Source organism: Chelonia mydas, chromosome 4, assembly GCF_015237465.2.
Source record: "Chelonia mydas isolate rCheMyd1 chromosome 4, rCheMyd1.pri.v2, whole genome shotgun sequence".
NCBI classification, from domain to species: domain Eukaryota; kingdom Metazoa; phylum Chordata; order Testudines; family Cheloniidae; genus Chelonia; species Chelonia mydas.
The window spans coordinates 31,838,771-31,853,778 of record NC_057852.1 but is presented as its reverse complement, the minus strand read 5'-3'; the positions used below and the strand labels follow the sequence as shown (position 1 = coordinate 31,853,778).

At 38.4% G+C, this 15,008-nt stretch overlaps 1 protein-coding gene and 1 long non-coding RNA gene across 12 annotated transcripts in view; both read right to left on the bottom strand.

Moving 5' to 3' along the window:
• GSTCD (glutathione S-transferase C-terminal domain containing) overlaps nt 1–15,008 on the bottom strand; it is a 124,091-nt gene that overhangs the window by 95,167 nt on the left and 13,916 nt on the right. For all 11 annotated transcript variants that reach the window (XR_006290346.1, XM_043545283.1, XM_037896995.2 and 8 more), the window contains 4 exons: nt 12,001–12,432; nt 7,578–8,039; nt 1,878–2,132; nt 1,075–1,168 (listed from right to left, as the gene is read on the bottom strand). Coding sequence is in view for 10 of the 11 variants with exons in the window: in XM_043545283.1 (XP_043401218.1) it covers nt 1,075–1,168; nt 1,878–2,132; nt 7,578–8,039; nt 12,001–12,411 (1,222 nt within the window). In the remaining variant the exon portion in view is untranslated. The remainder of the gene's footprint in view (nt 1–1,074; nt 1,169–1,877; nt 2,133–7,577; nt 8,040–12,000; nt 12,433–15,008) is intronic.
• Nucleotides 2,706–7,571, bottom strand: LOC122465459. The gene is made up of 2 exons (XR_006290347.1): nt 6,186–7,571; nt 2,706–6,056 (listed from the first exon to the last, which is right to left on the bottom strand). It is a non-coding gene; the product is annotated as an uncharacterized LOC122465459 (long non-coding RNA).

The following is a 15,008-nucleotide window of genomic DNA, read 5'->3' as shown; positions in this document are numbered from 1 at the left end:
ACTTCCTCTGGGATTACATCACAGTGACATCAGAGAACATAAACCTTTTCAATCTATTCCTGTATCCAGTCCCTAGCTTGCATTTGAAGCAATTGGAAATTATTCCATTTTATGTGGCAATTAAAGGTTTCTAAAATTCAAGATAAAACTCAGAAGTTCAAGGGAGTTTTGTGGACAAGGAAATACTAGGATTAATGCCTTAAGACAGACTGATTTACACTTCTGTCCACACCTCCTCCAGAGGAGGTTTGGCAGTTTACTTTTTACTTCCTTATTTTTAAAGCAGTACCGGTAAAACAATGTTGAAGAATTACTTATCTGAGGAAAATTTGCCTTAGCCACAGGACGCAGGAGAAAAAGGAAATAGACAGCAATGACTTTTGTGAAACACCACTATGGCTGGCAGGCTGAGGAGCTATCTCCCATGAAGGGAAAAAAGTCTGAATCCTTGAAGAAAACACATTTGTAGTCTGAGTAACTAGAAGCCTCAAGAGGTTCCAAACACATTTGTCAAGGGTCTGAGAAGAGATCATTTTCTGAAATACTGCTGTTTTGAACCAGACAAAAACATTCAGAGTCCCAGGAGAATTCAGTATGCAGGTATTTGGGCTCACAGGAATTTACAGATGCGAATAAGAATTAAAGGGCCCAGCGGTGCATGGAACTGTACACATTCAATACAACCTACCAACTCTTCTATGAAGTCAGAGAACGCTACCCAATGAGCTGGAGGAGTAGAAGAGGAAATCATATACCTACACAAGAGAAAAATGGTGTAAAGTTTCCAAGTCTAATTAATGTAAGATTTCTTGTGCAAGTGACTAGAATCTGCTGATGCTTCAGGGGGAGTGTATAATTCATAACAACACTCACCATACTGATTAGTATGCCATTACAAAGTTGCAGTGGAAAACATAGCATTGGACATAAATGGAAAAACACAACATACATTCAAGGAAAGTACTGTACACTTCCATTGTTCCTACTAAAACCATTACGTAGTTTTATTAGAAGTAGTATATTTTTTATAGGAATAGCTTGAAGAAAAAGAAAAGGAAAAAAGAAAGACCCTACCTTCTCCAGGACTGACTGCTGCTGGCAGACTGTTCCAATCTAGGGTCCACCTAGGGCAGGGATGAGGAGAAAACTTTGCTTCAATACCGCTTTCCTGTGGGTAAGAAAAAAAACTGATCTCTCAAAGACAGATTCAAACAGGCCTTATGGTTTAAGCCTATGCCCACTGAAGTCAGTAGCAAAGTTCCCATCAACTTTCTGGTGCAGGATCAAGCTCTAAGATGCCCTTAGCTACATGGTTGGACTACTGCCATTCCATACCATGGAGTTATATTTTCTTTGGCTTTCATCTTCCTATGCATACCTTTTATGCAGAAATGAATGTAGATTTTTAAACTTTCTTTGACAAAACTTACTTGGGTTTTAAGGTACTCAGAGCCATGAACAAAACTGAAAAAATCATAGAAGACAGAATATTAAAACTAAATACCAAAGGACCATTTTATTTTTGGTTCTGTAACAGTCTAATTTTGTTTGTTTGTTTCATAATATATATACCAATACCATTGTGTACTTTAATAATTTTATCATCTGGTTTCCTCCGGTCACAAACTTTATCATTTTTTATTCAGAGGTTAAATAACAAATATATATATAAATAAAAAATTATAGCTCAATAGTTCTGAGAGAGAAGCCAGAATATAGAAATAGCCCTTAATGAGCTGATTAAGGCTTCCAACGGTGTTTTCCAAGCACTTCTAATTAGTTACTACTTAGAGGTCTGTATTATCCTAAATTCAGAACTGTAATAATATCATCATCATCATCATTATTGAAAACAATAAATTAAAATGCTGAATTACCATTAACTTTGTCATGGTTGGCCTTGGACCACCTATAAACTGATTGTCTTCATGTTCTTCCTCTAAGTCATCAGGAATTGTATAGAAGTCTCTCAGCTGCTCATCTGGGAAAGACAGGAAATCTGGAAATTGGAGAAACTGCATATTGCACTTGGCAGCAGCGCTCTTTACTCCAGGCACTTCTTGAACTCTGTGGTACCAACTGGATATCAAAGGCAAATCTAATAGCTTTTTGTTGTGCTTCTTACTGAAAACCTGGACAATAAAGCAGAAATCTGACTTAGTAATGCAATTTTTTGCATTAAATGCACAAAATAAAAGAGCTGTACTATAGAGCAAAGCTCTGCTCCTCCCTTTTCCCCAACATGTTATGGATGCTGGTGGACAGGTGGATGGGGCAGAAGCTGGATTCACAGCACCTGGAAGCTCCCCGCACCTCCCCTCACACCTGGAATTTTTTGCTGTCCATTTGCAGACAGATTCTGTAACACCTTTGTGTTGCCCAAATACTGGATCATAATTATGAGTCTGGCCCCTGGGAGTCTCCCTACTATAACAGTTATAACTTTGGTTTGTAACGATGTTTCTGCTTTAAAAGGGTGCAGAAGAAGGAAGAAGAACCCAGGATTAAATAGTGAAAAGTAAAGTATGAATGGTCAGCCAAAATCCTTATACCACCTGTTTGGATCAAGTAGCCACTTAGTTGTTCCAAAAGCAGAAGAAAGGGAGAGAAAACAAAGCTGAGTGTAGTTCATCATAATTAATTCTGGTTCATATTTTAACTGATCTTGAAGGGAAAAGGGGCTTCAAAATAAATAAGATACACAGTTAAAATAGATAAGAGTTTTATTTTGTTATTTATATAGCACTCAAAAAGCATGCTGGCCATTTTACAGACAATATTTCAACTCTGAAGAGCTTACTTGACAGAGCCATTTCTAAGTGTGGTAGAAAGGAAATCTTGCATTCTCTCCTGCTGACTTGGAGATGCGGTGTGCAAGTGTTTAAATTGAGATAGGACAATTTATTTCAGTCTTAGTTTTCAGTGGTTAGATGGTCTAAAATGAGGACCAATTAGTGTACATCTCTCCTTACACATACGATTCAGATAGTGCCAATGGGAATTACATGTATAGGATACATTACATAGGATAAGGTCACAGTGTATAAACACTTGGGAGAATTACTGTGAGTGTAAATAACGAGGAAGGGTTTAATGCCAAAGTCAGATAAAATACTTTGTCGTCTTTAGAGCTGGCTGTATCTGGATTGTTAAATTACTAGTTTGTAATTTTTATTTTGCATCATAGTCAAATAATCTGTACTGAAACAATCTGTTCATTTTAAATTGATTTTCTGCATTTAGAATGGGCTGTTTAAATAATGTACTATGGTCTTTCTGGGGCAGCAGTGGATCTAGGATTTTTCAAAGGTCAGTTGGTAGGACTGACATGCAAATAAGTAATATCATGTAGGACTGTTGATTAATCACAGCTAACTCACTCAATTAACTCAAAAAAATTGCGGTTAATCACAGTTTTAATTTCATCTTTAAACAACAGAACATCAATTGACATTTAAATATTTTTGGATGTTTTTCTACATTTTCAAATATATTGATTTCAACTACAACACAGGATACAAAGTGTACACTGATCACTTTATATTATTTTTTATTACAAATATTTGCACTGTAAAAATGATAAACAAAAGAAACAGTATTTTTCAATATACCTCTTGCCTCTTGCCATCCTTGGTTCTCTTCACACTGACCCATTGTGCCCCCTTTCCACTTACTTCTGGTCTTTATACTTTATTTACCCCCTCAGTTTTCTTCCTTTCACATCTCATTGTTTTCTTTTACTTCCCTGAGCAGACACAAGGACTAGATTTTTACTGGATTACTGAAATCCACTGAGCATCTGATCCAGAATCCTCCCCAGGCATGGCATCAATAAGTCAAACAATCATAAAAAATTATGCTACGCTTATTTAGAAAGGTCTCGGAAAAATGAATGAGGCTGGAAGATCTGATCATTGTTAAAATATTAAGAAAACATTTTGTTTTGTAGCTTTTATTGGTTGAAATAATCCTTATAAAGGTAATTGATAATCCTCAATTACCTATGGTTGCAAAACAAAAACAAAAAAATACTGATGTATTTCTAATCTGGAGTCTACTGTAAAATAACTTCACAACTCAAAGGAACAACCTTATTGCTACTCTTGGGTGGAAATTCTTGTGATAATACAGAGAGTCATCTGGAGATCATGTTTTTACCGCGAAGAGCTATATAGCAGGTTTTACTACATGTACCAATGTGAGTAAGTGCTTTTCTTGATTTTGGAGATTACTTCTATGAACCTGATAGACAGTATGTTCTTCCAGAACTGCTTTTGTTTTCAACCACCAGCAGAAAAATTTAGCAAAATACAAAGCTTAAACTCACACAACTCTCCTTTTGGCAATAGACTCTAAGAGGCATTCCATTGACCAGTTCAGATATCAAACTTTCCTGAAATATAAATACTGAACATCGCCAATGAAACAGATATCATTGCTATGTTCTTTCAAGTGCATTTTACATGTGTGGGGCTGCACTAGTGTAAAAAGTGACTTGCAGAGGTATGGTTTATCTTGGTTTCAATGGTATAGCTAAACTGATGCAAAGAAATCCCAGCATAGACAATCTCTTAGTTTTAACCCCTCAAAATGTTCTCTCTCAGGACCTCCTATATATGGACATCTTAGCAACAAGTGCTACAGTAGAGTACAAGTCGCAAAACCAACCTTGGACAGGTAATAAATCAGTGGCACCTCCACAACAGAGCCAAAGAGATATTTCCTCCGTCCCACAGAAAATGTACCAGGAAGTACCCAATAATGATAGAATAGTAGAAAAGAAAAATTAGGTATAAAAAAATTACAAAGGAGAACAAACAGCCTGGCTGTCAGAAGTCAAAATGAATAAGGTATTATAAAAGGATACATTTTTAAAGAAAAAAAATCTGAAAGTTTAGCTCCAAGAAAATCTCAAGAAATTTGAGATCACTAGAGGTCAAACTTTAATACTAACTTCTGAGGAAGTTTGCCATTGGATGATACTTGAATAACACTTAAATTTTGCTGTGTGAAAGGAAAGACAAGGTGCTATATCACTAAAATGCCACTGTCGTCTCTGCATTCCTTTCCTTTCACTTCCTCCATAAAAAACACACTCACTTTTCTAAGAGACATTCATTTTCTTTTAGACCCGTCCACCCACATCCTGATAAAATCACATAAAGATTCATGTTTCAGCTGAAAACTGTTTCAATTCAGGGTAACATTTATATAAACAAGAGAAACAACAAAACTGTATCAAAATCAAATTTTGCCTTGCTCCACCAATATGCTGCTGTCAGAATTAGCATGCAGGAAAATTATAGCTGTGACTCTCTCACTCCTACTTACTTTTGTTTTACATTCATTACAATGCACTTTCATTAAAAGAACGTCCATTAAACAGCTGCCTAAGACATCCTGATTTTGGCTCCTAATCTTGTTAAATTATTCATTTTATAATGCTATCCCCATTTATAATTTGCACTTAATGAGAGCATACAGATTCCATGATCATAAAGTGGGCGTATTCAACTTTAGTAAATATTCACTCTGCTAGGCTACAACTCAACCAGCTGAATTAAAACTACAAAGTATTATCTTCCATTTATAGTAGGAAAAAGGTTGAGTTTAAGGTCAGGTTTAACTAGCACATCTTAGACGTAAACTTGACCACTTTTCCTAGGCAAGACAAACTCTACTAAAACACTTTGAAATTCTAACTATTGCTGGGGAATTGTCTCATAAGACTGTTCTGAATCTGATTACCATCAGTAAAGATACAGACACGTCTCTTTCTGTCAGTTGTGTCTGGTTTTAAAGACAGGACTTGTCTGCTGTAGCAATGTAAGAGATGAATTTAGGTTTAAATGTTACAGCAGTGCAGAATCAGTTATCAACAAGCAAAAAATAATTTAGTTTGATTCATGCTAACTGTTTGGTGTAACGGATGAGATAAAGATGTGTTTTGTTGAAAATAGGAGTATCTCCTGATCTGGGGGTATCCTCAGCGTGGAGAGGCAAAATTAAGATTAACTGAGCACATAGACAGGTTTCAGAGTAACAGCCGTGTTAGTCTGTATTCGTAAAAAGAAAAGGAGTACTTGTGGCACCTTAGAGACTAACCAGTTTATTTGAGCATGAGCTTTCGTGAGCTACAGCTCACTTCATCGGATGCATAGCATATCGTGGAAACTGCAGAAGACCTATGAGTAACTTTAACTTTGAATTTACGAGTTATCCTTAGTAACTGAGAAAAGTATAGTATTCTCTTAATAAGGGTTTTTTTACCCATTAAGTATTTGGTATTTACAGATGTAAATCCAGTTTAAGAAGTTTTTAGCTTGGGAATCTACATACATTTAAAAAAATATTTAGGATTTGCTTCATGACAGGAGTCTTCTGGAATTTGCAAACTTCACAGTGATGGATTCCAGCCCCCCCAGATAAACATAGCTTCCTCTCTCCTGATCCCCAGATTAGACTTCTCTAATCTTCCATGTAGTGCTCTCACTTGCCACACCCCTCAGATTCGATCACAACTGATTCCCAGCCTATTGCTTCCCCCTCTCCTTGGTATGCTGCTTCAGGTATGGAAGAGGCTACTGTCTGGGATGTCACAGCTTTTCACATGAGTTTCATGGAGCATCTCTGGCCGCTGCTGGCCCTGTGTGACTCTGCAGGCACTCCCTGCCTGAGTTTCCTCCTCCCCAGGATTTTCTGTCTCTCTTGGCAGGTCATGTGGCTCAGTCCTTCAGATGGGTCATTCTGACCTCAATTCTCTTTTGAGGTAGGAAGTCCAAACAAAAAAAAGTACTTTCTCCCCACCTGGGCTCCTTTCTAGCCTGTTCCGGGCTCAGTTTCTAGTCCCTTCCAGGTTATCTTTAAAGTCTCTGGCTCTAACTCTCAGACTTCTTCCCTGGAGTTTCTAGCACCCCTCAGTCTACTGCAGACCCTCACTCAGAACCTTCCAAAGAAGCCTGCCCACTCTCTGTGGTTCTGCCCAAGTTGAGCTTTTTAGCCCTCTTACATGGCCTGGTGTCCATTAAGTATCACCTAAACCTCCTTAGTCCCACCTTCTCAGTCTGGGAAACAGCTAATTAATTATGGCATAAGTGTGGCTGGCCCCATCTCCCCTTAAAGGAGCCAGACACCAAGTGACACCGAGTTTCAAATGGCAGACGTGACAGAAGTCATGCTCTACTTTGCTTTAGCAGACCCAGCCCATTGTGAAGACACACACAGCACAAAAATAAATGGCTAATGAAAGTGCTTAAAATAAGTATTAAAAGAAACACTTTTTGAACATCCTGTGTCCAGAAGTATATTTCAGTATAGTCTAATAGTAATATATAGGATTCATCTGGCCCCTTACCAACAACTGTCTCTCATATATTTTACCTTTTAGTTATAGATAGAGAAAACTCTTCATTTCCTGTGATACACATACAAAACAATTAACGGAAACTATTCTGTGCTGTGTAGGGTTACATAGTAAATATTTTGCTTGACTGTGTCTTATATCAAGTAGTTATGTAACTTTTCAGACTCTAACAGACATGGGTACTATTTATTAACTACAGAAGCTGTTTTCTTACCAAGAATTGATGGATGCATGGCAAAAGCACTACATCTGCCAGAGTGAAATAAAGCCCCTCAGCAAAAACATGCTCCAGAGGTGGGAGATCAGAGGTTTTTGTTTTCCTGATGTGAGAGGGCTCCCTGTTGGTTGTAGCAGGTATTTCCTGCACAACTAATTTTGAGAAAGCTACTCTCAGTTCCAGACTTGCAGGTTCTTGGTCCTTGATTTCTTCTGGGCTAAGATTTTTTGTTGCTCTTTTAGCGAGGGCAGGCACTGCAGTCTTATCACCTGCCTTTTGCTGTTGAAGTTTCTGCCGTCGAATTTTGTCATCATTGTGCACTCTGACAGGTTCTCCTAGCTTCTTCTCAAGAAGCAAAACCTCAGGTGGAATGGCCTGACACTGATCGGGAGATGCATTCAATAAGCTCTCAACAGCCTGAGGGATGCTGATCTCACAAAGTCTGGTCCACTGACTAACCTGTCATATAAACATAAAAAAGCACAGTCTCATTAGAACTGTTTGGATTATAACGCAGACATTCAAAATTAAGGGCATAACTTAAATCCTGTAAAGAGCTTCCATGGAAAGGCTGAAACTCCATCCTTAACATGCCATGCATGCCACGCCTTCCCATGTGTACTTGCAATGTCAGAAACTCAAGGTATATATACACATATATATACGCATGCTACATTGTTTTATGTGAACAGGATGAAGTTTAAGCTCTCTGAATTTCCTTGCTTTTGTTAGTTTACATTAAACCCTTAATAGACTAATTTCCAGTATAAGTCTGGAAACTAAATTTTATATATAAAAAGAATTAATTTTGGTCTGGTGTGGTATATATGTCTTTTATCAGCATCAATTTGGGATGGCTGTATTATCCAGAAGAGATGAAGCCATGACTAAATTACACTGGTCATCTCAAATGAGTACCAGTAAAAACAGAATATCGCACCATCTATGAATCCCACAAATGCCATTTATTTTACAGAAAATCTATTTCAGAAATGTTTTACACAATGTTGGAACTGCTTTTCTGCTTGTGATGGCAGAAATTTAAGATATAGGAGTCCAACTGTAATGATATCTTAACAAAATACCAATTTTTCTAATTCTTGCCCCACTTTCCTCCATTATTTCTACCAAAGTTTTTTACAACTGTCTTTAAACTCAAACTTCTCCTCTTGTTGGATTTATTCACTGGTGCAATAATCCTGAATTTATGGCATCAAATACTCTTCTTTAGCAGAGTCTCTTAATTCACTCCCATCACTCTTTTGGGGGCTATGGGAAATAGAAGTCATAACTTTCATAAAAATTATTTCACCATTGCAACATCTTTCTACACACACACACACAAAATTAGTTGCATAATCTCAGATTATAATCTCTTTTCACTGGAATGTTATGGATTTTCATGGAAATTGTTTCCCCAATTTATTTGTAATAATCTGCAAACCACACACTTAAATGCTGTCCCTTTTTAGGAATGGCACGATATATCAAGCCAAAATTTGATCTCTACCTGTGTCCTTGTTTTTTTTTAAAATATCTCTAAACAATCTTATATCCGTGAAATCCAATTCTTACCCGTGCCACAAGTGAAAAAAAAAGTCCCTTAACACTTCAAATGACAGAACAAAAAACTCTCCACATCCTTTGTTTATATATAAACGCTGATAAGAGTACATACTCTTGAAATAGCAATAGTCATAATTAACAGTAATAATTAGGTAGTACAAGTTTATTATTAGTCAAGTCTGCACCAAGTACTATGTCCAGCGGACAATTCCACTTCTTAGAATAGTTTACAGTAGCCCAATCTTGACAGTACAATTTAGTTTGATCGTTAGTTAAAGACCCTTTCTACCCTGCAACTAATTTTTGTTTGGTCTCTTCGCTTATTGCTTAAATTTCATAACTTCTTAAAATACCAAATTTTAGGAGTTTATGTAATTTATAGTGTATTAAAATTAAAGGTTAACAGAAATTATTGTTAAATACAAAAAACTTCTAAGATCCTAAATTAACAACTGTATACATGGATAGACTTAAAAGATACAACTCCCCTATCTACCCCCACTCACCGTATTTTAGTATAATCTATCGGGCCTCATTTACCATTATGTTACTCTAGTTTTACACAATTATAATGGTATTTCAAAGGAATTATACCAATGTAAAAGGAGGATAAAATGTAGTAATGGATGGAATGAAGGGGTTTACCTATGGAAAGGTTTAACAAAATTGAGATCCAGGGAAAATATTTCAAAAGCATCTAACTACCTTAGAAAAACCTAAGTCCCATTAATGAAAGTTAGGAGCCTAAATACCTAAATCTATTTTAAAAATGGGACTTTGGCATTTTCAATAATTTTATCCCGAGTTTTGGGATTATAGATTTAAGCTCTGATCCTGCTTTCCTTGCAAACCCAAAATGGCCACTGACTTCAGTTCATACAGCCCCATTGATACCTCTTGGCTTCAAAGGGAGTTTTGGATGTTCAGGGTATACAAGAGATCAGAACCTAATAGATTATGTGCTTGAAGTATTTTATCTTTCTCAGGGCAAGGCCCTGCACATTCCACAGCCATGGAATTTATTGCATTCTCATTAAAAAGAAATATTGTTTCCAGTCTTTATGGTTGTAAGAAAACCTCTAAAATGTGCACCAAGTGTAAACCAATGTAGTGTCATCTGTCTGGATCTGCAGAAAATCTGAAATAATAGTTTGAGCGTGAACAGTCCCATCCATCTAACGCAGAACACTAAGACTCCACAATTACATGGCTGCATCATCTGGCATTTTCCCAAGATGCTATGGAATTCAATATTTTGCTGCAGCCAGACACCCAACATTTTGTTTACCTTCTGTCAAACCGTGCTACTGGGAACTGCCAGCAGCTGTCTATTGCCCTACAGTTTTCCTCACACGAAGAAATTAATTAGATTAGTGTATGCTCCCTGCAATGAATCCTGGACCTAGGCAGCAAGCAGGAGCCTGGTAAAGCTTGTAGCCTGGGATTAGAGGAGACAGAAATGTAGGCTTGACCTGGGAAGCTGGAGAATAGCACAGCAGCCACGGCCCTGATAAGCTGCTGAAGACAGCTAAATAAAAGGAGGATCTGTGCTGGGTCTTCTGGACATTATGGGAACCGAAGGCAGGAGCCAGGGTACTTGAAGAGTGTAATGAAAAACCCATCTTCAAAAATAATCAGGATTGAAAATAAGCACCAATAAATTTTACATCAATGAGTATTTTCATATGCAATAGTTGTATTTGTTTTGGGGAACAGGAATGAAGGATATTTCATGGTGATAGAACAAATTAATGTCACAGAGTTTGGTCCAGAGTAAATATGGCCATGGCTAAGGTTTATTATACAATTAAACTTGAATGAGCTGAGGTCACTGGACAGACCAGAACTAAAGACTATAAGGTTACCCTATGACAGAATATATGTAGGAACAGTTTAAGAAGGTATTATTTTTCAAAGTGGTGAACAAGTAAGCAGATCTTCTAAATAAGATGGTTTAGACAAGTAATATTCATATTGAAAAATTAAATGAGTACATGGAATTTCAAAATGGCATTAAAGAGTTTCACAGCTTAGAGTACCTGACCTCCCTTTCTGGGATGTAAGGAGTAGGCTCTTCATTGAACATGTTCTGCCCCATACCTACATTGCCCATAGGAGTTTCATTTGTTGGATTTTTTTGCACAGCAGTGCCTTTCCCTTTCTATGGTATAAAACAAAGGGATTTTGTTGTTTTTCTTTTACATTTAACTTCTTTAATGTTAGAACTAGACTGACTCGAGTTGTAAATTATCAAGCCTTTCCTAGCACAAGCAGCCCATAAGGTTGGTTCTGGACCTACACTACTATGTAACTAGATTTAAATATTAACTTCTCTTTTACACACCTTCCAAGACCTTAGTTCAGGATTCTGTATTTATCTTAGAAAAACTGAGGTCATCCTGAACACCTGTGTATAAAGAATGAAATTCACTGATTTGATTTAGGGGTGAGTAATAACACCAGCTCTCACACACAACCCTAAAATCTGAGCATGGCAGATAAAAAACAAACTGAATTTTTTTTAAAACACATAGCGGCAGCTTCTCAATGGGTCTAAAATGGAATAGCTCCATTGATTTCTATGAAACTACACCACATTATACTACCTGAGGATCTAGTCCATATTTTTAATCTTAAGGCTACTTATATTGTTAAATATTTAGGGTGGTTTTGTTTTTGTTTTAAATCATTACCATTCCCTTTTATGCCAAAATCAATACAGCCTCTGTTGTATCAACAATAGGAAACCGTACTATAAAATATCTTAACTGGATATTCCAGCAGACATCCACATTGAAACCCAATTATTAGTGTGAACTATATTTAAACATGTAACAGAAAAAGATGCACTCACTTCAGCACAGGCTTTTAGGCAGGTCTTTTTAAACCCCAAAAGTTCCAAAACCAACTTCTTTGATGGATCTACCTCATATGTTTTCTGTATTATGTGCCTCAACACAACAGAAAGCCCAGCTCGACAGAATTTGCCATTTTCTTCAACTATAGCAGGCAAACAGCAGCTCTGGACAACCAAAGGGAGTTGACACCTTGAGATGAAGTGGACCTCTAGGTCATCAGGCTGTGCTTTACCAAATAACTGGTCATCTGTACCGTCACTAGAAGGTACTAAGAAAACTTTGAATAATTTATGGTCACAATAGGACAGCAAAAACAAAGATATTGATGTGTGGAGAGGAAAGATGCAATCTTCAAATTGGTGGGAGTAGGCCAGGTACAGATGTTCTTCAGTAACACCACCTTTCATTTTCCTTCAGAGCTGAAGTACCTGAAATAGAAGTCAGAATAACTTTATAAAGACTTGAAATAATGACCACTGCACTTGTTTGAGACAGGTGATTTTAACTTCAGACAAGCATTCTTTTAAATATTTGCCAGTTCAAATAACAAGAAGTGTACTGCAGTCCCCTCTGAGATATGAGTGGTTGCAGATGTGTATTTATATATCTTTAATACCTCACAAATGAGCCCCACTCACACTCAATGACTAAGACCCCAATCCTTTAGCTGTATGCGCACAGGTCTACTCATGTGTATGCATTTGCACTATCAAGGCCTAAGTGTGGAACAGACACTGTATTAAGCCACCCATTCTGCATTTTAACTCATCTATTCTCTGCTGGGGAAGTGGTGTGTTAATAGATGCTCACCCCCAAAAGCTTGTGGGAGTACATTAGCAGTTATCTGTCATGAAAGAAAACAAACTGATCATGAACTAGAAATGAATAAGACTGAACTGTTAGAAATGGGTCTAGACCAGTGGTTCTCAAACTTATTTGACCCTTGTGTCTGTAGTTGTTTACGCCCTCCTCCCCAAGAACATACATCACCACCAAGCTCTAAAGGCAGAACAGAGAGCAGCGGCTGCTGGCTGGGGTCCCAGCTCTGAAGGGAGTGCTGCACTAGAAGCAACACAGAAGTAATGGTAGCAATGTGGAAAGTGATATTCATCAATACAAATTTTCACAGCAGACTTAGCGTCCCATTACCACCCTTACTTCTGTACTGCTGCTGCCACTCCGAGGCTGACAGACAGAGCCTGCCGCCTCCAGGTGAGGGATTTGGGGAGGGTGGGGGGAAGGAGAGCCTGATCCCAGGTGGCGGGGTTCCCCGTTTATCCCCAGCTCCCGAGTATGCATGGTCCTTCTGCACAAGCCTCAGACACCTGGAGCTGACAGCCAGAGCACTTAAACAAAACAGAACACACAGCTTGTGCCTCTCTTGACACATTCACGGGCCTCTCTTGGAAGGCCCACCCCATAGTTTGATAACTGCTGGTCTAGACTCTTTTGATTTCCCATTTGTCTCCCATCCTTTCAAAATTTCTTCTGACCCTCCTTCTTCGTATGGCTGAGGTATATGTAGAGCAACAACTATAATTTTATGTTTAGATAGTTAAGCCAGATAATTGCATCTGGAGTAGCAGAGCGTACTGCTGGCGACGCCTCCTTTGTATTTGTGAATTGGGCACTGAGTTCCATGGTCTGTTCTGGGTGATGACAGTCACACATTGGAGAGTCTTTAATTTTCCATTACTGCAGCAAGTATCCACATCTGCCATGGTTTGTGCAGATATGGTTTAGGGCTGCTCATAACCTTTGTGGGAGATCGAAGCCAGAGATCTTCCTCATGGAGTCTTCCATGAAGTGTTTATTTGTGACTTCTTGTGAATTCCATTCAGCTTTGTAAGCTTCATCAGGGTTGAAGTTGCATTATTGAAGATTAAATGCATGGGTCCAAAAAGGCTTGTGCGATTTCAAGTGGTGGTGAAGAACATTGTTAAGGTCCTGGTGGATGGGAAAACGCTCATTTTCCACGATCCTCTGAAATTTCTGAAGGGTTGTGGCAAAATGGCAAATGGAGGGGGGCGCAATGTGCGACAACACTGGCAGCCAAGGTGTTGGGGTCAAGCTGAGGGTTCCAGTGATGCACCACATTGCAGTGTTTAGTTGGACATCAACAAGTCGAGTATGGCTGCTTCTGGTCCATACCGGTGCATAGGCTTTGGCTAAGGAGTACACAAGGGCCATCGCTGATGTCTGTAACACTGATGCTGACGCTCCCCAGCTTGTGCTTGCCGGTTTCAGACCCTTGTCTTCGTCTTGGCAGCTACCTTCTTCAGATGGTCATGGAAGGTTAGCATGTGGTCCAGCTTCACTCTGAGATTGGCTGGAGTGAGGTCATGTAGCACCGTGTTGCCACAGAAGGTCACTTTCAGGATATGCTTAGTGTTCCTGGTATCAAGATGGAATGTAGTGACTGTTGTTTTGTGAGGATTTGGCTTGAGCCTCCATTTCTGGAAATATTCCTCTCTGATGTTTAGGTCCCTGTTCAAGGTGGACTTGACGTCACTGAAGGTGGCTACTTGAGTTGCCAGGGCAAGGTCATCCGCACATGCAAATTTGCATAGCTTTGTTGGAGGCATGTCGCTCATGTAAACATTGAAAACCATCAGCGCAACTACTGGACCTTATGGCAGTCCGTTGTTCAGGAACTGGGGCAAACTGACTTTGTTGCCCAAGTGGACATGTAGCTGCCTATTGCTCAGCATCATCCATAGCAGACAGTGTGTTTCGTCAGGGGATGATCCTTGTGAGCTCCAGCATCAGACCTTTAATCCAGACTGCCCCGAAGCATGAATTAAAAAACTAAATAACTCGCTGTAATTTATAATTACAAGTCTACTTCCTCCATACATGTGATCTTGATATAATTATATTAAAATATTTTTATTTGTGTTAACATTTTTGCATTTTGGTTTATTCCTGACAAAAGGACATTGGTTTTCTTAAAGCCCAGGGCAGAAAAATTCAATAATTAAAAAAACAACAATAAAAATGGATT